Consider the following 20292-nt stretch of genomic DNA (forward strand, 5'->3'; position numbering starts at 1 on the left):
AGCCGTGTGGTTGTTATGCATGACCAGGGCTTCATATTAATGGACAAATGGGTTTGTCCTTTCAGGTGGACAGGTGCTACAAATCACCCGTGTGCAGAAAGAAGATGCTGGCAAGTATACGTGTCAGGCTGTGAATGAAGCTGGAGAGGACCACATGCACTTTGAACTGGAGATCTTAGGTAAGCAAGTGCATGTGGACAATTTAGTTGTAATCAAAATGTATTTGGAAATGATGCAAAGTCATTGTGTCTGCCTCCTTAGTCCCTCCTGTTATCACCGGAGCATCGGAGGAGTTTATGGAGGAAATGGGAGCGGTGGTCAACAGCACCGTGGTCCTCCACTGCGACGTGACCGGACACCCTGCTCCAGGCGTCTCCTGGCTGAGAGATGGGCAGCCAGTGCACACAGACTCACAGCACCACATCAGCGAGGACGGAACTCAGCTGCAGGTTAGACTTTTAGATAGATACCAGAATGGAAACAGATCCAGTGGTGATGTGTTTTATTGAGGAATAACACTTGAATCCCGTCGCTCAGCTCCTCAGTGTCCAGGTTTCAGACATGGCTGGGTATTTGTGTGTAGCTGAGAACAAGGTTGGAACAGTTGAGAAGCTCTTCAGTCTGACAGTGCAAGGTAAGAAAAGTCCAGAACTGAAAGGAATTCAGTTTCCAGTGGAATCAGGAGCAGTCCATGTCTTTTGGCTGTTTTATAACGAATTCTATCAGATGTTCTTTCATGGCGACAGACGTCTGAATCATCTCTATGTGTGCAACACAACTGTTCTCTTTCAGTGCCTCCTAGAATAGTTGGCCACAAGGAGGAGGAGGTGAGCGTGATTGAGGGCCATATGGTGTCACTGCTGTGTGACGTCCAAGCCTACCCTCCTCCAGAGATCACCTGGACCAGAGATGGACAGGTCCTCCACTTCAGCACCGGCATCCACATTCTGCCAGGTCAGACCTCGGCCACCCGCAAGACCCAAATGATTCTTGTGTCAGGAACATTTCTTTTGTTTGAATCTAATAACGGCACAGATATCACATTTCATATCATTATATATTATATTACAGGCGGCCAGATGCTGCAGTTGCCCCGGGCCAGACTGGAGGATGCAGGGCAATATGTATGCACAGCCACCAATTCAGCAGGCCAGGACCAGAAGAGTATTCTCCTCAGTGTTTATGGTGAGCAAACCATGGTGACCCATCTGCACAATTCAGCTACATATACAGATGATCAAATCTCAAAACATTGTCAAGGCGCAAAAAAAAATTGTTTACCACAAGCCAGCTGTGACCGCGGAGAGTTCAGGATGAATCATACCAGTTCTGAATGAATCAAACTGAGATCATGCCCTCTTCATCTGTGCACACCATCAGTCCTGCCCACCCTGAAGCCCCGTTCAGAGGCTGAGTCAGACCTGGTCACCCCGCAAGTCGGCTCCTCCGTCACCCTGAGATGCGAAGCCCATGGTGTTCCTGAGCCTGAGGTCACATGGTACAAGAATGGGCTGCAACTGGCTGCAGGGAACGGACTGAAGATGGATCGTCACCAGCTGGAGATCATTGGAGTTCAGGTCAGGAAAAAAGTCACATAAAGTCACAGGCTGGAGCTAATTTACCTGATTCAGAGCTCATGCACCAGCTAGCACAGCAGGAAGTCCTTTCTGTGCCTCCAGCCTGTGCTTAAAATGCACCCTCCCTCATCTCAGTGACCTGTTTTTGGTTCCTAGTTGGCAGATGGTGGCACCTACACCTGCAAAGTATCCAATGTGGCTGGACAGGTGGACAGGACATTCAGGCTGACAGTTCATGGTGAGAATACCTCTGCTATACCCTCAGAGTAACACTTTAAACAACTATTTCAGCCTTTCTGAAGTTATAATACATATATATTTCCACAGTTCCACCCGTCCTAGACGGGGCTCTCCGGGAGTCCCTAAACTACACCCTTGGCTCCCATGTGTCCCTGCTGTGTGAGGCCTCAGGGGTCCCTGTGCCAAGCATCACCTGGCTCAAGGATGGAACTCCTATTGGTAAGAGCGATGGGGGAACTAGAACAGCATGCATTTGTCATGTGTGAGAACTGGTGTAAGCGAATGTGTTTGCTGTCCAGAGAGCAGCCTGCAGTGGCAGTGGTCCGTTCGGGGGAACCGGCTGGAGCTGGGGCCTCTCACTCTGTCCCATGCTGGAACATACACCTGCGTGGCCAAGAACGGCGAGGGACAAACGCAGAAAGACTACATGCTCACAGTGCTGGGTAAAGAGCAGAATGAGGCGCACGCCTACTGCAAAATGATATATGTCACTCATAAAAGGAATGATTTCCAGTGGCATTTAGCAGTAATCTTTGTCCTACTTAGTATCGCCAACCATCCTGGACTCTCAGCAGCCGTCTGATGTGAGTGCACCCGTGGGAGAGGAGCTGACCCTGGAGTGCAGAGCAAGCGGAATCCCAACACCACGCCTCAGCTGGCTGAAAGACGGGGTGACTTTAGAGGGATCAGACAGCCGTCACATCGCGTAAGTCATTCACATTCCCTGTTTACTGCCAGGGCTTGAAATGCACACAGAACAGTATGAAGTAATAATAATGATATATTTCACGTAGCTCGCTCTCCTCTCTCAAAGCTGCCGAATTTGTTTTGCTAACAGCTCACAAGAACACCGCTCCCCAAAGGTTTGGAAAATAAAATATTAATCATCTTCGTCAAAGATAATGTGCATGACAGAGGGATGTGTGGACAGACAAATGGAGTCGTTTATAGCCCCTTGCCTAATTTCATCATGGGGAGCAGTAAGAGCAGCTGCTTTACAGCTGTGCAGCAGCTTATGTGGTCATTGCAGCTGCATCAGCCAGAAGAAGCAAATGTCAGTTTGTGTGTGCGTGTGTGTGTGTGTGTGTGAGAAAATCGTGGGACGGTGATGATAATGATGATGGGAAAGCAATGCTGAGGTTCAGAGGTGGACAAAATAATAGATGCTGGTTTAAAGGAAAAACAGATGAAGTGATGCATAGTGTTAATGTGAAATTGTGTGTTTACACCCCGGCAGTGTGACCCCTGATGGCAGCACGCTGACGTTACTGAGGCTGAGCGCTGAGGATTCTGGGACATACACCTGTTTGGCTGTCAGCCCGGCCGGACAGGAGAGCAAACTCTACACCCTCTTTGTACTCGGTGAGTTTGAACTTTTCATTTGTGTTTCTGAGTCAGTGCTAAAGGTTCGGACTGATTTGATTTGACTTGCCACAGTCCCGCCATCCATCTCCGGTGAGACCACCGTCCCCCGGGAGGTGCAGGTGAGCCAGGACAGCGCCGTGACGCTGGAGTGTCAGGCAGCAGGAAGCCCTCCTCCTCAGATCAGTTGGCTGAAGAACGGCCGCCCGCTGCTCCTCTCTCCTCGTACGCGCCTCCTGTCTGGTGACTCTATGCTAAGGTCAGTTTACAGAGAGAAATCTGAATTCTGACACGACCGTTTGTAAAATATCAACATTTATCTGTGAGGTAATGTGTTCCCTTTCTTTCTGAAAAAGGATTTCCCCCGTGCAGCTGTCTGACTCTGGAGTTTACACATGTGTGGCACGCAGTCGAGCTGGCCTTGCCGAGCTCAGCTATGATGTCCAGGTCCAAGGTACAATCATAACAGACCACCCACCGACTTTCCCTCGCACTGATATGAAGCGTTTTGGATCTGACGGTTTCATGCTGTGTGTGTATGGTCTGCAGTACCCCCAGGTGTGGATCACATTGAACCAGTGGAGCCAGTTACAGTAGTCCAGGGCTCCTTGGTGACGTTAACCTGTGAAGCGCGGGGCGTTCCGCCTCCGACGCTGACCTGGATGAAAGACGGCCAGCCACTGTCCCTTCACCGCAACCTGCTGCTGGATGGACAGGAGACACGGCTGCAGCTGCCTGATGTAGCGCCTTCAGACGCAGGCCTCTACAGCTGTGTGGCCAGTAACCAGGCTGGAAGCAGCACAAAGAGCTTTAACCTCACCGTGCTCGGTAACCCCAATGTAATCTGTATATTGAATTTATTTCTAAGTTTAAATCACAGTGTAAACTCCTTGTAAAACTGAGCCTAAACAATCTGCTTCCTAATCCAGAACCTCCAAAGATATCCAGCTCCACCTCTCCAGAGGAGCTGACCATAGCATTAAACAGTCCACTGGAGCTGGAGTGCTCCGCCGTCGGGGCCCCACCTCCCACCCTCAGCTGGCTTAAAGATGGCCGCCCCCTGGAGGGAACGGACATTGTCCAGGAGGATGGACACGTTGTCAGGATTAGCAAAGTTCAGGTAAATTTCAAACGGACAATATCTGAAATATTGCAAAGTTAAAGTGACAGTAGTCAAAGTTTTACATGCAGTAGCGTGAGCTCCTTTATGGTGTTGTGAGAATTCCATCAAGCAGAAAAAAATTTATTTTTGATCAGAAAAGAGCACTTAATTTGTTTGTTGCAGCTTTCACACATCCAGTATTTTCATACAAAAACCAAACATATGTGACATGAAGCTGAACTTTTAAGTATAAAAGGGTAAAGATGCAAAAAAAAAAGAGGAGTATCTATGTCCAAAAATTAAATGCCAAGCAACTGGGAGACTGAAGAGGGAACAGCATCGATCCAGGCAAACACATCAGTGTCATGCAAGAACCACTCAGGTTGATTAATGTCGTCTCTTTAAAGGTGGAGGATGCAGGTCTGTACACCTGCTTGGCCAGCAGCCTCGCCGGAGAGGATGGAAAAAACCACTGGGTCCGAGTCCAAGGTGACACAAGCTGTTCTTGCCTATTGTTCAACTTAGAAGAAATATATCACGTCTGCTCTCTCTCTCTTTCTTACTTGCACCTGGGCCTTGATGAATAAAGCCCTGCGCACACTCAGGAGTGAAGATCGTTGTTTGCAGAAAAGTAGAAACAGACTTTGTCTGGCATTTGCATTTTCCGGTATGATCATGCAGCCTTTTATATTGTGTGTGCTGTTATGCACGCAATATGATGTATGTACGCTCTATAAAGGCATTTTCATACATGTGTTTCGACTGATGACGCAGGAGGCTTTGATTTACGATGCGTTGTGAATACTGCACCATTTGTTCTACCTATTTGTTCTGCTAGAAGAAAATGATGCTTTTCTAAATATCATTATGTGCAGTACTGCTGGGATGTCTCAAACTTCTGAGATTAATGCTCAGAGTGAAGTTCCCAAAAAACATGACGTTATCCGCCTTTGCATTATTATGACATCAGCTCAGCTGTGCCATAAAACTCCTTCTATATAAATGTTGTGCTCTGTGTGAAAAGCTAAGAATGTATTTGTTTAACATCTGGCCCCTGATTGACCTTCGGGGTTTATATGTTCCACATGGCCTCCTCTTTACGTGGCTCTTCTGTTTGAAAGAACCACTTTAGGCATATAGTTGTGTTGGTTGTGTTTCAGTCCCGCCGACCCTTCTCGGCTCTGGTGATGTGAGGACATTGACGGTTCCAGTCAATGGACATCTGACCCTGGAGTGCCTGGCTGACAGTGACCCGGCCCCTGATATTGAGTGGTACAAAGATGAGGCCAAACTGCAGGTACAGGTCGAGGAAATGAAAACAGGCATCGGACTGAAAGTCATCTCTTCTGACTCACTGTTCCTTTTTCCCACCGTCCTCCTGTTTTATCAGCTGGGTGGTCGTATCCAGCGGCTGGCGGGGGGTCAGTATCTGGAGATACAGGAAGTCAGGCCTGAGGACAGCGGCCAGTACAGCTGTGTGGTCACCAACATGGCTGGAAGCACCAGTCTGTTTTTCACAGTGGAGATTCTCTGTAAGTCAGCGCGTCGATACTGAGCTCATTTAAATATATTTTTTAAGTGGTTTTACATGTGATGTGCCACTTTTTTTCTCCAGTGCCACCTGTGATAAAGGAGGGCAGTTCAGTGGTGACCGCACACATCGGCCAAGACGCTGTTTTACCTTGTGAAGTTGAAGGTGACTCTTCAACCACAGTCATGTGGAGGAAAGATGGCTTCCCCATAACACAAGATAAGAAAAAGTGGGTCCAAACATTTGTCCTTGCTATATGTTTCCCTTTCCACGCAGACACAGCTGTGGTGTTTCTATTCATGCGTTCATCTTTTCCCTTGTTTCAGGTACTCTGTGTTATCAGAGGGCTCCTTGCTCGTACATGGGGTTCAGCTGAGTGATGCTGGTCGCTACTACTGCACTGTGTCTAACCAGGCGGGCTCCGATCACCGGGGAATGGATCTACGGGTGTTTGGTAAATATAGAAAAGACATTTTATGTAACATATGTAGGGTGATTGCGGTTTTGTTCATACTTAGGTACCTGTGTTGGTTCTGATTACATCTTATCTTACAATGTGTTCAACGTGGGAATCTGATCTGTGTCCTTTCAGTGGGTCCATCCATTAGCCCAGGTCCATTCAATGTGACAGTAACCACAGGGATTAGAGCTGCGCTGAGCTGTGAGACTACAGGTATACCCCCACCTAAAGTGTCCTGGAAGAGGAATGGCACCCCGCTCGATGTCAGCCAGCAGCCTGGTGCATACAGGTAAAGACAAAGCTACAGCCGGGCTCCCTTTGGATACACAATATGCATTGACTACAAATGGCACAGCTGTAATAACTTAAAAGCTGATGCATTTGTGCTGTTCTGTGAAGGTTACTGTCCTCTGGGTCACTGGTTCTTTTGTCACCATCCAATGAGGATGAAGGTTACTTTGAGTGCACCGCTGTCAATGATGTTGGAGAGGAGCGCAGGGTCATTGAGGTCATCCTGCAAGGTACGGATTCTGAGTTTTGTACAATAAGCAGACGGTTGAGCCATTTGAGATGATTGAATTGAAGAATTTGCTCTTTCAGTCCCGCCGTCTATTGAGGACGATGTCACGACCGTCACTGCTGTGAAAATGTCCCCTGTGGTGTTGCCTTGTCACGTACAAGGGCGTCCTCAGCCCACCGTCACCTGGACCAAGGGTGGATCCAAACTAGGCTCCAGAGGAGGAAGCTATCGTGTCCTTCCCACCGGTAAGACATGTCGAAAGGAACTGTAGAGATGTTACAGCTTTTTACATCATATATCACAACATTGAGAATGTGAGAGTGTGCGTTGATTTATCGAGCGCTCCTGACTGTATCATGGTCAACTGGAACAATAATACCACGGGGTATTTTTGTTCATTAAATATGACATTGAACTCAGTACCTTTGCACTCATTTTAATGCAGGAGTGTTGGAGATAACTGCTGCTCTGCCAAGCCATGCTGGCAGATACACATGCTCGGCCCGCAACCCAGCTGGAGTGGTTCATAAACACATCTCTCTCACTGTGCAAGGTAGGCTGTCTGTGGAACACGTATGGTCGAACATGGTATCAGGGAAACATGTATAACAAAGGATTTGCTCTCCCATGTACTTAAGAGCCCCCAGAGATCAGGCCAATGGCAGAGGAAGTCCAAGTGGTGCTGCATCATGGGACCGTTCTGTCCTGTGAGGTTCGAGGTTTCCCCAGACCATCCGTTACCTGGCAAAGAGAGGGAGTTCCCATAGCAGCAGGTATAGATATTTAAAGTGCAGGCACTACTCTGAACCGTACACCGTGCAGTGGATGCTGATACTGGTGCTAACCCGAACATTTGGCATCTGTTCACATTGAACCAACTTAAATAACTGAAGAAATAACTGATGTTATGTCAAAGATGTCTATATATGCACAGCTAACTGAGCTAACAGGCTAACCATTACTCTGGCGATATGCTGCCCCCTATTTGTTTGGAGTATGAATTGAGTTGTTTGGAGTATGAATCATATATATTGCATCTCTTACATGATGAGGTGCTGTGAGAAAGTTCTCAGTACTTCAAACATGTCTGCCGCCTGGACAGCTGTACGGCCCTTCAGTCCTCTGCATCAAAGGGCTCATGGAATTCATGGGCCTGGGCTGATCTGATTTTCTGCTTGTGTGATGTGACTTACTGTAATTGTTTGATTACAGGTCACAGGCTTGCTGTGCTCTCAAACGGAGCACTGAAGTTTTCTCGTGTCACGCTCGGCGATGCGGGAACCTACCAGTGCCTGGCAAAGAATGACGCTGGCGTAGCTGTGGGCAGGACCAAACTGGTCCTGCAAGGTAATATTTTGCTCTCACAGATGATAAGAAAATGGTGGTTTCTCCATCCTTTACAGTGTATGAGAGTGTAATATGCAACAGGTTACTCTTATTTTGGACATGACTAAGTGAATTCATACTTGCTCATCTCCTCTTTCTCCAGTTCCACCCGTGCTAAGTGTACCGCGTGTGGAGTACACTGCAGTGCTAGGCCGGCCAGTCAGCCTGGAGTGTGTGGCTGATGGGCAGCCCCAACCTGAAGTTACTTGGCATAAGGAGAGGAGGCCTGTGGTCGACGGCGCTCATATACGCACCTTTGCCAATGGAACCTTGGCAATTACTTCTACCCAGCGCAGTGACGCAGGCCTGTACACATGTACTGCCAAAAACATCGCCGGCAGAGCCAGCCATGACATGAGGCTGGTTATTCAAGGTGAGTTGAGCCATTTCATAATATAAGAAGACTGAATGTAGCAGGTTTACCGTAAACACTTCAAATGATAATATTTTGCTGTGTTTCAGTCCCACCCATGATTCCTCCTGCGCAGACTGAGCTGTCAGTCATTCAGGGATTTCAGGCGCTGCTGCCCTGCGCTGCTCAGGGTTCACCAGAGCCCAGAGTATCATGGGAGAAGGACGGTGCCATTGTGCCCAACCTTCCAGGAAAATTCACCGTCCTGCGATCAGGAGAGCTAATCATCGAGAGGGCTGAGGTTAGCCACAACCCACATTCTTCACTGCACTATGAACTACATCTCTGTCTAGTCTTGGGCATATGGTTCTGATTCCTTTCCTCACACAGCCAGGGGATGCTGGTGTGTTCACATGTGTGGCTACGAACGCAGCAGGCTCCGTGAGACAAGACCTCCGCCTGTCCATCAACATGAGGCCTGCCTTCAAGGAGCTGCCAGGTGACGCGACCTTGAACAAAGGGCAGAGTCTGGCCTTGTCCTGCCACGCTCAGGGAACACCTCCACCTGTCATCTCCTGGACTGTCAACAACAGCCCTTTCTCAGGTATTCTCTTCCTTTACATCTGCTGATCACAACAACATGAAATAAAGACGTACAGACTCCAGGTAGATAAGCTAATGTGGAGCTGATTAAATAATAACTGAGCCATGCTCTACACTGATTGGTTAAAATGTTCCAGGTGCCACTGTGGATGAGGCTGGCAGGAGCTCCGTGATCATTGAGAATGTGACTGTGAGCGACGCTGGGACCTACGTGTGCATAGCAGAAAACAGCGTGGGCTCCATCCGAGCGCTCTCATTTGTCCGGATCAGAGGTGAGCTTTCTGTCTAGGCTCAGTCAGGGCTTCATGTGTCTCATCCAACCTCAAACTCGGAAATGCATCGAGGTAGAGGCTTAACTTGCAGTACAGAGGAGTAAACACAGACACCACCTTGATCTGGTATTGACTGTATGTGCTGTGTCTGCAGAGCCTCCGGTGTTGAAGGGTGAAGCCCACACGTCTCAGACGGTCACCCAGGGCGGCTCTGCTATGCTCGACTGTCCAGTCCACGGAGACCCCAGCCCCGTCCTGCGCTGGCTCAGAAATGGAAAAGCATTACTCCGCTCCCTCCGAATGCAAGCGCTTCACAACGGATCTTTGGTCATTTACAGCATCACTGTAAGTGCAGGGTTACCTTTATGTTTTGTCCTTTATTTCCTGCATTTTACGGCAGTGAGCCTCTCTTCTAGACACGTTTTAAACCCAATCACTCAAAATTAAGCCCCCTCGAGCAAACTACTTCCACCAATAAATGTTTCATGTCTTTGAGAACAATGGAGCAGTGTTCATCCTATCCAGGCTTCATCTGCAGTCCCCTTGGGTGGAGGGACAGTGTGTGGCTGTCCTGCAGCGTCCTGCTCCCACCTAAATCAGATTCAGTTCAGTCAGAGAGGCTAACAGCATTAGCAACAGAGGGAGGAGATGAACAGAGAGCTGGATGTTCCCAGACTCTGCCCCTCTTTCCTTAGCCTGTAACCTTGTTAGACCTCTAACTGCTGCTGTAATTGCGCAGCCTGCAGTTGAGACTTTCTCACAGACAGATGACTGTCCTTCCCAGAGAGCACTCTAATGTGAAATTTCCTCTCTCTGGCCCAATATTATCTATTATGACAAAGAATTCAATGGAATAAAGTCTCGTTGCCCAGTAAAAAAAGCTTTCTTTTGCTGTACTGTCAGCTCTCCTTTACCCTAAAACCATAAGTGTGATCTAAGGCACACTTTTGTCCTGGAGGTTCATGACCCTATCAGGGGAAAATTGTTCCTCAGAGTGCCAATTAAGCCAAACTGTCCCCCTCTACCTGTTTGATCTACAGGCTGCAGACGAAGGCGAGTACCAGTGTGTGGCTGAGAGCGAAGCTGGAACGGCTGAGAGGACCATTACTCTCAAGGTTCAGAGTGAGTTCTCTGCTTAGAATGACACAAATCCCATCAGGACATGAAATCAATTAAAAAATACACACAACCACAGGCTTTTATTTCCAAGAACTACGTCAAAAATATTCAATGAAATGTATTTAATCTTTAAACCTTTTCCTCTTTGTCAAATGTCTTTGAGTGTCTTGTTCCTTTAATTTCTGTCATTTTCCTTCAGGGAGACTTCTCTTGACTCATTTTCTCCTCGTCTCTCCCTCTCGAACAGTCAATGGAGGCTACTCGAACTGGGAGGAATGGGGTCCATGCAGCAGCACCTGTGGACAAGGCTTCCAAGAACGAATCAGATTATGCAACAACCCAAAGCCAGCCAATGGTGGCAGATCATGCAGCGGCCCCAGTATCGACTCCAGGAAATGTCAGGCTGGTCTCTGTCCAGGTACGGATTCGTTTTTGTTTGTCTTCCTTCACTTCAGACAGTAGCTCATGTTTTCACGTCATTGCTTCAGTGTTTCATAACAAATTACTGAATGCTGTGATTATGAAGGCCTCTGCACGCACAGCACACATGCACCAAAACAACAGTTCTGTATGTGAGCTCTGGGTGTTATCACAGTATCTGTAAAGAGACAGATGGAGCATTTAATAAATAATCACTTATTACTCACGTGCATGTAAACTCACTGTTTTCTGTCCAGGAGAGGCTCCTCGTAAAACCAGGGGCAGTCTGATAGGCATGGTGAACGAGAGGGAGTTCGGTGTGTCCTTCCTGGAGGCCAACATTACAGACAACGAGGAAGAGGGGAGCAGCAGTCTGCAGGCACGCCTGGACAACATCCCTCCCAGTGTGGGTGAGTGTTGTATCCCCGGGCTGGTGTCTTCATTCTGCAGCACGTAGACTACAAAGATCCCAGAGTCCTTCTAGAGCTCACTGTTGTCTTTGATCAGAGACGAGTGTGCGAATATAAACTGTCCAAACTTGGACTCTGAACTCACCTTTTTAATTTCACCTTTTGTTTTTTGAGAGACAAAAAAAAGTTCTTTACTCTGTGACGACCTGCAGTTACTCAGTGTTTATTTACCATTTGACTACATAAAACCCTGATTCCAAAAAAGTTGAGACGCTGCATAAAACATAAATAAAAACAATGAAATCATTTGCAAACAAACTGTTTTTAGCCAACAACAGCTTTCGGACGTGTCTGTGTAGTAATCTCCTTTCTCCAGTCATGCATCCACTAAGTGGTGAACCTCACTCCATCCTCGCTGTGACCGACTTTTTTCGAATCAGTGTTGTTGGTGATTGATGTGAATTCAGGGAATTGCTGTAGAGAATTCTGCTCTGATTTCTTTCAGTCATTTCTGGGCCATGTTCTCTGCATGTACTGTGCTCCTGTAACAGACTGTGCTTCCTTGCAGGCCCCCTCCTGCGGGTGCTGGTGTCTGTTTTTGCTCCCATCTACTGGACCACCGTGCTGCAGAGCGGAGCAGCCAGAAACGGCTACTCCTTCACTCAGGGCCAGTTCAGACAGGAGTCCCAGCTGGAGTTTGACACCGGTAAGTTTAAGTGTTAGTTAATGAACATTTCAAACCTCTGACTTTTTATATGTGAAGGTTTTGGGAGTTTGGCCAGCTGCAGGCAGGCTTTGTACATAAATCACTGATGCATTCATACTAACTTTCCTATAAATGATGTGTTTGAGTTTGCAGCATAAACTCCACACAGACACAAACTGCAAACACAGAATTTGTAGTTTAATCTGTGACCTTTGATTCTGAGTGTTTTGTAGTTTACACGACATCCAGCAGATGGCAGCACTCACTGCCTCTGACATGAGCTCACACATGAAGACTATTCGTCAGCATGCGCTCTTGTGGCTGTAAATCAGCGCTGATTTTACTGTTTTTAATGTCTTTACACAGGTGAGATCCTGCGTTTGACTCACGTTGCCAGAGGTGTGGATTCTGAGGGCGTTTTACTAATTGACATCGTAATTAACGGATTTGTGCCGCCTTCGTTATCGTCGTCTCATCTCAGCCTGCAGGTCCGTTCACTGCTGTCATCAATCTGCATTTAAAACACCTCAAACACATCTGATTGGATGATTTGTCCACATGCTTAAGCTCCTCTTTGTTTTCTCTGACCTGATTTCCTCTGTGTCCAGCAGGAGTTTGATGAGTCATACGTGCAGACAGGCCAAGGGCAGCTGTACTCGTGGTCATCGCAGACCCACCAGAGAGGAGGAAACCCCATGGTGCTGCGCTGCAATCACACCATTATTTACGAGGGCCAGGAGGAGCGCCAGGGCCCACTGCTCCAGCTGCTCAAGGTCTCCGGGATGAACAGCGTCTACAACATGTTTACTCTCTCGTTGGACTTCCACATCACTGCCAGCCTCCTCATACCAGGTCTGAGGGGAAAATCCCAATGATTCAAACTTCACCATCACCATATCTCATGAAATACTGGCTGTGGATGCTGAAACCGCTATGAACTCCTCTGTTTACAGATGGTTACGGGGACACATGCCCTAAAGGTTTCGTTCTTGACCAGGCCTCCTACTGTGCTGGTATGCTGCTTTCCTTTTCTATGCCTCATTTGCCTTTGAACATTTGTCGCCGCAGCAGGTTTGTTATTCTGATTAAGTGTGTCCTTATTAGATGAAGACGAGTGTGCGCTCCAGTCTCCCTGCTCTCATTCGTGTAACAACATCATGGGAGGCTTTTCCTGTGCCTGCCCGTCCGGCTTCACCATCTCCACAGAGACCAACACATGCCAAGGTGAGGCAGGAAGCAGCACACCTGCAGGAGTTTTTAGGGATGTACAACGACAATCTGTTTCATCTTCATCTAATCCTCTGCCTCAGCCTTATCCTCGTGTTTCACTTAATACCATGCAGATATTGATGAGTGTACCCAGGGCTCGCACATGTGCCACTACAACCAGCAGTGTGTCAACACAGTGGGCACGTATCGCTGCCAGGCCAAGTGTGGACCAGGATTTAAGCCCAGCATCACGGGCACCAGCTGTGAAGGCAAGCGGCTGTTAATGACTGTGAAACTGTGCACGGAGGCATGACGAGGACAGTCTCATTTCTCATATACAGCATACTGGAGGTCCGCAGCAGACTGGTAAAGCCGGATGTGTCAATTGTGTGTTTCAGATGTGGATGAGTGCCAAGAGTCTGCTCTCTCTCCATGTCAGCATCAGTGTCTCAACACTCTGGGCTCCTTCCGCTGTATCTGCCACCCCGGATACCAGCTGTCAGGACATCGCTGCATCGGTCAGTCACCTAACAGGATGGGACTCCCACGGCTTATTAAGAGCCTAGAAAGTCCCGGAAATTAAATACTGTAACTTTAACATGTTCGCTTTAGGATATCATTTCTCAAGCTGCGGTCGCTAACAGCCCATAACAGCTCTGTTGTGACGGTTGCATCTTACAGACATCAACGAGTGCATGAGAAACGTCTGCCCGGCTCACAAGGAGTGCCGCAACACAGAGGGAGGATACCAGTGCTTCGACAGCTGCCCGGCGGGCATGACCAAAGCAGAGAACGGAGCCTGCATGGGTTAGCGGCCATCACACTTTATTTCCTTTATCTACTTTCTGTATTTACAGGCTGCTGCACACAGCATTTGACCATACATAAATCACCTAATGCAGACACAGCATCAACTCGTTTATGCACGGATTCATTCATTGTGACGGTGAACATGTGACACTTGGTCAGATGATCTGTTCTTTTCTGCATTCGTATAATCAGCCGAAGCCAACGGGCCTTTTGGCGGTAACGTTAGCAGCTTCTGCAGATGTCTTCACTGAATTTTACGTTGCGTAACAGCAGGTCAGATTTCACAGGTTTGTTTTAGGGAGGCAGAGGTCACGACTTGTCTTTCACTAAGAAGGCTAAAGCTTTTTGAAAAGAAAACCTTTGACCGAAGATCCTCTTTATAACAGGATGCAACAAACTTTACGGTGGCGAGGTCCTCGTTTCAGAAAGCTGAACGTTGCTAAAGCACCAGTGGCATGAGATGGAGGCTACCAGTCATCCCAGTCACGGTCTCATAGTTGTATTTTTGTAATTATACAAAAGGTGTCACACATAAATTTGACAAAGATAATCAGAGGAATTACAGGAAATGCTGCGTTTTGTGCAAAATTGGCTGATGTATTGTTGCTGACTGCATATTTTTCAGATATTGACGAGTGTCAGGATGGAAGTCACATGTGTCGCTACACTCAGATCTGTCAGAACACCGTCGGAGGTTACGGCTGCGTGTGTCCCAGAGGTTACAGATCCCAGGGAGTGGGCCTCCCATGTCTGGGTATGCCAGCTGCTGTGTACGTTTAATAATGAAATGCACCAATGACGCTCTGCCATGAGAATTTACCTGAGTGTTGGCTCGCCTTTCAGACGTCGATGAGTGTCTGCAGACACCAAACCCTTGTGCCTACCAGTGCCGCAACGTGCCGGGCAGCTTCAGGTGCCTGTGCCCTCCTGGTACGGTGCTGCTCGGAGACGGGCGCTCCTGTGCGGGGCTGGAAAGAGGCCAGACCTTCACCAATGGCACCAGAGTCAGGGCGAGACTCCGCCCACAGCTGGTGTCGTCTCTCGGCAGGCCGATCCTGTCCCGGTCTCACGGGGCGTCTCGCATTACCAGGCAGAGCTGTCCGATGGGGTACACAAACAGAGACGGCACGTGTGTAGGTGAGTGTGCGTCGAAGCTGGTTCACAATCAAATACAACATTCAAAAAGACAAAAGTCCATCGTACTGTCTTACTGTTATTGCAGACGTAGTCGAGTGTGCGCTCGGGAAGGTGTGCCAACACGAGTGCCGAAACACCATTGGCAGTTTCCAGTGCTTGTGTCCCCCAGGTTACCAGCTCTTACCCAATGGCAGGAGCTGTAAAGGTAGAGTTTCATTCAGTGTGACCGCACGATCGTCTGCTTCTCTTTAAACGATCACAGCTACGATCCTCTCTCCTTTCTCTACCTCTAGACATCGACGAATGTGTCGAGCAAGGCATCCAGTGTGGACACAATCAGATGTGTTTTAACACCCGAGGGGGATACCAGTGCCTGGACACACCCTGTCCTGCATCCTATCAGAGCGGACGAAGCCCTGGGTAAAAAACATGACTGAAAAGTATCGCACAGTAGTTAAATACAGTAATCGGGCTGTGGATACTTACATATGCATGCAGTTATTCGTGTCGGTGATACTTTCCTCTTTCCTGTCGACCTTGATAGGACCTGCTACAGGCCCTGCTCTCTGGACTGCGCCACAGGAGGATCTCCTCTGCTCCTGCAGTACAAGCTGCTCACTCTCCCCTCTGGCATCCCAGCCAATTACAATGTGGTACGACTGTCGGCTTTCTCGGAGTCCGGTGTCCTGCAAGAGCGTACGTCCTTCACCATACTCGAGCAAGAATCACAGACTGGCGCGCTGGGCCGGGTGTTTGGCATCAGAGACGAGGTGGGCAGGGGGATCATCTTCACCTTGCGAGCTCTGGACAGACCAGGACTAGTGCGCCTCAAGGTACAAGCCACCACCATCTCGCTGCAGGGCCGCATCACGTACCAGAGTATCTTCATCATCTACATCTCCATCTCGACGTACCCGTACTGAGCCTCTGTGCTGCTTTGCAGATGACTCTTCTACCAGTGGCCTCTGGGTGCCTCTTATATGCAAGGCAATCCCCCAAAACCCTGTGCCTCAGACACACCAGGACATGCACAGACACTCTAATATCACAAGATAAGGTGGACATAGTTAGTAAGTGGATCTGAGCTGTGACGGTGGAAAAAGTCCCGAAAGAGAAAAGACCTTTTTTTTTTTTTAAATTTTTTAAGTGTTCACAAGGTTCTGTTGATTAATTATAGAGCAGAACCTCCTTTTATAAAAGAAGTGAACTGACAAACATGCTGGATGAACTAAACATGTTCATTTATTCACCACATGCCCTGTGAGTGCGTCCTTCTAACCAATATCTGAAATGCAGAATGTAAAAAGTGCGTCAGGAACTGGCAGAATGCTTCATTTTGTACGTTACTTTCAAATGTTGGGACAGATTTATTCTTATATCTTTACAGCCTGTGACTTGTCTTTCAACAGTTATGAAACCGTACGATGTTTGTCCCCTATTATTTTAATTTATTGAAGTCATTTGAACACATCACTGGTTCAAAGTTTCACTTAATATCTCTACTAGCATCGTAACGACAAACCTTCATTGGCACATTGTAACAGTGGCTGGTAGCCATGTAGCTAGCGACAGCGCTTCATATATGTGTTTTTGTACTCTTTTATAACATTTTTTATCATGTAGGAAAGTTTAAAGGTGCTATTCTGAATGCACTTGAGTGTTCTGAGTTGATACCGTGACCTCGCCATGGCGGCGGTGTGCGTGCTGTCAGTGTTAGATACTCACCACAGAGCTGGACTGCACTTCCAGCTTCTGCAGGCCGGCACGTCTTCTCCTGCGTTGATGGTGCTATACACAACATTTTAGTATTCTCATTTCAACATCTGCTCAGTAATCAAACATGTGCCATCAATGTACAAATCTGAGAAGGGAAATTACCTGAAAACCATAAAATGCCCACAACTGCAGTCCAAATGTTTGCTCTGCTCCTGCAGGTTAAACAAACACTTCCCTGTTGATGTAAATGAGTGTCAAATATTTGTAGAAATAAAATGGACAACACTTTTGTTCCTGTCTGTTGTTACCATCGTCTCAGTCCGTCTATATCCTGTTCTAGAAGATTGGATTTAAACAGCCAACATATTGCAGCCAACAAACAATACTGCTGTAAACATTCATCACGAGGAATACGCACGACCTACTCAGGCAAAGCCGTTTGGCCACAACATAAATGAATGACGTATGACCTGAGATCAGATGCCAACACGGTCTATCCTGGCTCACTTTGACCCAAACCTTGGGTAAGCCTCAAACAATCCCTCTCCTGCTCTGTTATGACTCTTGTCTTGTTGTTATACATCCTGTTTACTGGCGGATATACAGCAGAGCATCTATGATATTTACAGAGAACGCAGCTGTTGGTGGTCTCTGACTTGCACCTCGTCAAAGTAAAATAAATGAAACATTTAACACTGAGAATAGTTTCAGTTGCTTATTCAATCGTGCCAAGTGTGATGTTAAGGAGAAGTCGTTATCTGTCACTGCATTGCATGAAAATACATGACGTAAATAACCGAATATTCAGCTTGAGTGAAAAAGTTCTTCCACTCTGTGTCAAATCTTTACGTGAGGGTTCTCACCCACTTCAGCCCACCTCACAGCCCAGTTTACCTCACAGCCCAGTCCTAAAACACTTCACAATAAAAGCTGAATCAAAACAGTTTGCACGACCAGACGAGTGGATGCGAGCTGGGATGAAAATTAGATTATGATTGGCCAGAGTTTGAGACGCGGTTTCCAGTCAAACCTGGTGAGAATGAGTCAGAGGTCCAAAAAACAGCAAACTATGACCCTGTTCATGACTGCTGGCTAACATGGGCACAGAAGGTGAAAACGTGTTACTACAGTAAAATAAGTCAGTACAGGAATCGTACAACAGGGGGAGAGAGTCGAGATAAACCCAACAGTCGCCTCTAAGGAGGGAATCAATCTAAAAACCTCCAGTTTAAGTACAAGAACAAGAGAAACCAACATGACCGTCCCCTCAGGGGGAGCCTCTCTCCCACAGACTCTACTTTTTTCACTTCCACACCAGAGTTAGCACATACATGCAGGCTTTTTAAATGCAGGTAAAGCTGTTAAAAACAGTCAACAGGCTCCTTTTTCAGTGGCAGAAGACGAGTTTGTCTTTCAGTTTGACGTCATGCTGGAAAGCAGCGATTTGATCCTGGTGGTAAAAGATGACGATGATGATGATGATAATGATGCTGAGATGGAAACGAGTGCAACGAGCTGACAGTTCTGTCTATATCTGCAATACTGAAACGAATTTCAACACGCATCATCATCATCGCACCGGATGATGTGGCAAAGGGCCGAAAACGAGCGCGTCCACCCCGGCGGCGTGTTCGTGTCACTGCCGGTCGGAGCTGGAGCCCATAAACACCCGTGACGACCCCGGAGTCATTTGATCCAGGAATGAATGCTGATTGTACCTTTTCCCACTGAAGACAAAAACCAGATGTTAGTGGGTGTTCGTTCTTCGTCCAGCGTGACTGAAGCTTTGGTGCCTCGAAGCCAGAAGCAGCTTGTATTTGCTGGAGATAAACACTAAATCTACGACGGCTGACAGATTTCCATCATCACTGAATTGCGATCTTATAATGAGCCTTTCAACAAGAATCTTCCACACTGATCTCAAAGCCAGGAAGTCCCATTGTTCATTAGCTTTCCCTCACTTTGGAAAGTGGAGCACATCTCTGGTTGTTTATGCCTCAGCTGCTCAGTAGATGGAGCAGGATTCAGGCTGTGCCCTCACTGCAGGCTGCTGGTGATCCCTCAGCTGTCACATGTCGAGCTGCTGGCCGTAATATAACACAAACATCGGCGAGCAGATCGATCTCTGCAGGAGGGAACGCCAACACGACGACGCTTACGGCTGGCGGCAAAGCGATGAATCAGCGTCTACCTGACAGAACTGCTCACCTGCGTAAACTCGTTTACGTGGGATTAGGTTATTTTTCACAGCGGTGCCACAGAGCTGGTTCAGTTTGACATCTGTAACACAGGACTCATTTTTTTACTTTTCATTTCCCTGAAATGAGTCACAAAGAAGGTCAAGAGAGGCTGACCTGAGCTCAGCTAAGTGGAGAGAGTGTGTTTGTTGATGCTTCAGTGTGTGTGTGTGTGTGTGTGTGTGTGTGTGTGTGTGTGTGTGGGAGGGCGGCTGCCTCCAGTTGTTTTGATTTTTGCTGTTTCTATGATGTGGTCATTAGCTTAGCCTGGATGTTAACCTACTAACGACGCATATTAAACCCACACACAGCGCACAGACTCTTCTTCACCGTTATAAGAGGCTTTCCAAAATAAAACATCAGCATGTCAAAATCATTCTAATCATGATTTAGAATATAATATCTGTATGAAGCAAGTCATCGTAAATCAACCTGTGTTCCATATTTTCCATGGAAACACCTCTGAGCTGCGTTTCTAAACAAACAGCCATCACACTTCATCACGTGTTTATAATATCTGTGACCTGGAGCAGTGAGGCAGCACCATGAGGACAGCTGCACGCCAAGAGAACGAGCAGTGGTTGCAAACAATCAAAAAAGGCATTAAAAGAAGACCTTCCGAGAAAAACAGCAGGACTGCACACCCGACTGGAAGCCAGTCATTCATTAAGGTTGCATTAAGCTGCGCAAATTCCTCGCAACACATGTAATACAGTATAAAACAGACCGGAGGCCTTCCCTGCCTTTCTATAAAACGCCAAGTATTAGTGGAAATGAATGCTTAAGGCTGAGCGATGGCTACCAGTAACATCTCCCCTACTGCTTTACACAGTCAGGATGTCAGGAGAAATGGGGACTCACTGTGCTCCACTCACTAATGAGCACAACACTGCTGCCTATTAGTAGGTATAAGCAATGGAGCTCAGAGCGCACCCATCATTACTAAATTACATGTGCAAACAAAAGAATTCTTCAGGTTAAAGTCTTGTCAAACATTCGACTGTGTCCTAGATTCTTATGCTCCTTGATCTGCCAAATCAGACACAGCATCCTGCCACAGCTTTAAAAAGTTAAAGCTGCACCGGTCGACTGTTTTCTACGAACAATGAGTCAAACAATAATA

At 47.4% G+C, this 20292-nt stretch overlaps 1 protein-coding gene across 1 annotated transcript in view; it reads left to right on the plus strand.

Annotated features, from left to right (window-relative positions):
* Positions 1–17461, plus strand: part of hmcn2 (hemicentin 2) — a 43020-nt gene extending 25559 nt beyond the window's left edge. The window contains exons 35-81 of the mRNA XM_076730895.1: positions 66–179; positions 262–449; positions 538–634; positions 793–954; positions 1072–1185; positions 1381–1577; positions 1734–1815; positions 1905–2036; positions 2117–2260; positions 2364–2523; positions 3055–3179; positions 3255–3438; positions 3536–3633; positions 3729–4007; positions 4109–4299; positions 4689–4770; positions 5442–5578; positions 5672–5813; positions 5897–6041; positions 6139–6266; positions 6405–6561; positions 6672–6793; positions 6873–7037; positions 7238–7345; positions 7431–7565; positions 8005–8139; positions 8282–8551; positions 8641–8831; positions 8921–9134; positions 9271–9405; positions 9560–9750; positions 10446–10527; positions 10772–10942; positions 11202–11354; positions 11923–12060; positions 12427–12548; positions 12672–12912; positions 13014–13073; positions 13165–13284; positions 13404–13538; positions 13668–13787; positions 13951–14076; positions 14705–14833; positions 14923–15216; positions 15302–15421; positions 15510–15636; positions 15761–17461. Coding sequence (XP_076587010.1) covers positions 66–179; positions 262–449; positions 538–634; positions 793–954; positions 1072–1185; positions 1381–1577; positions 1734–1815; positions 1905–2036; positions 2117–2260; positions 2364–2523; positions 3055–3179; positions 3255–3438; positions 3536–3633; positions 3729–4007; positions 4109–4299; positions 4689–4770; positions 5442–5578; positions 5672–5813; positions 5897–6041; positions 6139–6266; positions 6405–6561; positions 6672–6793; positions 6873–7037; positions 7238–7345; positions 7431–7565; positions 8005–8139; positions 8282–8551; positions 8641–8831; positions 8921–9134; positions 9271–9405; positions 9560–9750; positions 10446–10527; positions 10772–10942; positions 11202–11354; positions 11923–12060; positions 12427–12548; positions 12672–12912; positions 13014–13073; positions 13165–13284; positions 13404–13538; positions 13668–13787; positions 13951–14076; positions 14705–14833; positions 14923–15216; positions 15302–15421; positions 15510–15636; positions 15761–16139 — 7241 coding nt within the window. The 3' untranslated portion in view covers positions 16140–17461. The remainder of the gene's footprint in view (positions 1–65; positions 180–261; positions 450–537; positions 635–792; positions 955–1071; positions 1186–1380; positions 1578–1733; positions 1816–1904; positions 2037–2116; positions 2261–2363; positions 2524–3054; positions 3180–3254; positions 3439–3535; positions 3634–3728; positions 4008–4108; positions 4300–4688; positions 4771–5441; positions 5579–5671; positions 5814–5896; positions 6042–6138; positions 6267–6404; positions 6562–6671; positions 6794–6872; positions 7038–7237; positions 7346–7430; positions 7566–8004; positions 8140–8281; positions 8552–8640; positions 8832–8920; positions 9135–9270; positions 9406–9559; positions 9751–10445; positions 10528–10771; positions 10943–11201; positions 11355–11922; positions 12061–12426; positions 12549–12671; positions 12913–13013; positions 13074–13164; positions 13285–13403; positions 13539–13667; positions 13788–13950; positions 14077–14704; positions 14834–14922; positions 15217–15301; positions 15422–15509; positions 15637–15760) is intronic.
* Positions 17462–20292: the final 2831 nt, after the last annotated feature.

The sequence above is a fragment of the Chaetodon auriga genome, chromosome 5 (genome assembly GCF_051107435.1).
Source record: "Chaetodon auriga isolate fChaAug3 chromosome 5, fChaAug3.hap1, whole genome shotgun sequence".
Lineage (NCBI taxonomy): Eukaryota > Metazoa > Chordata > Actinopteri > Chaetodontiformes > Chaetodontidae > Chaetodon > Chaetodon auriga.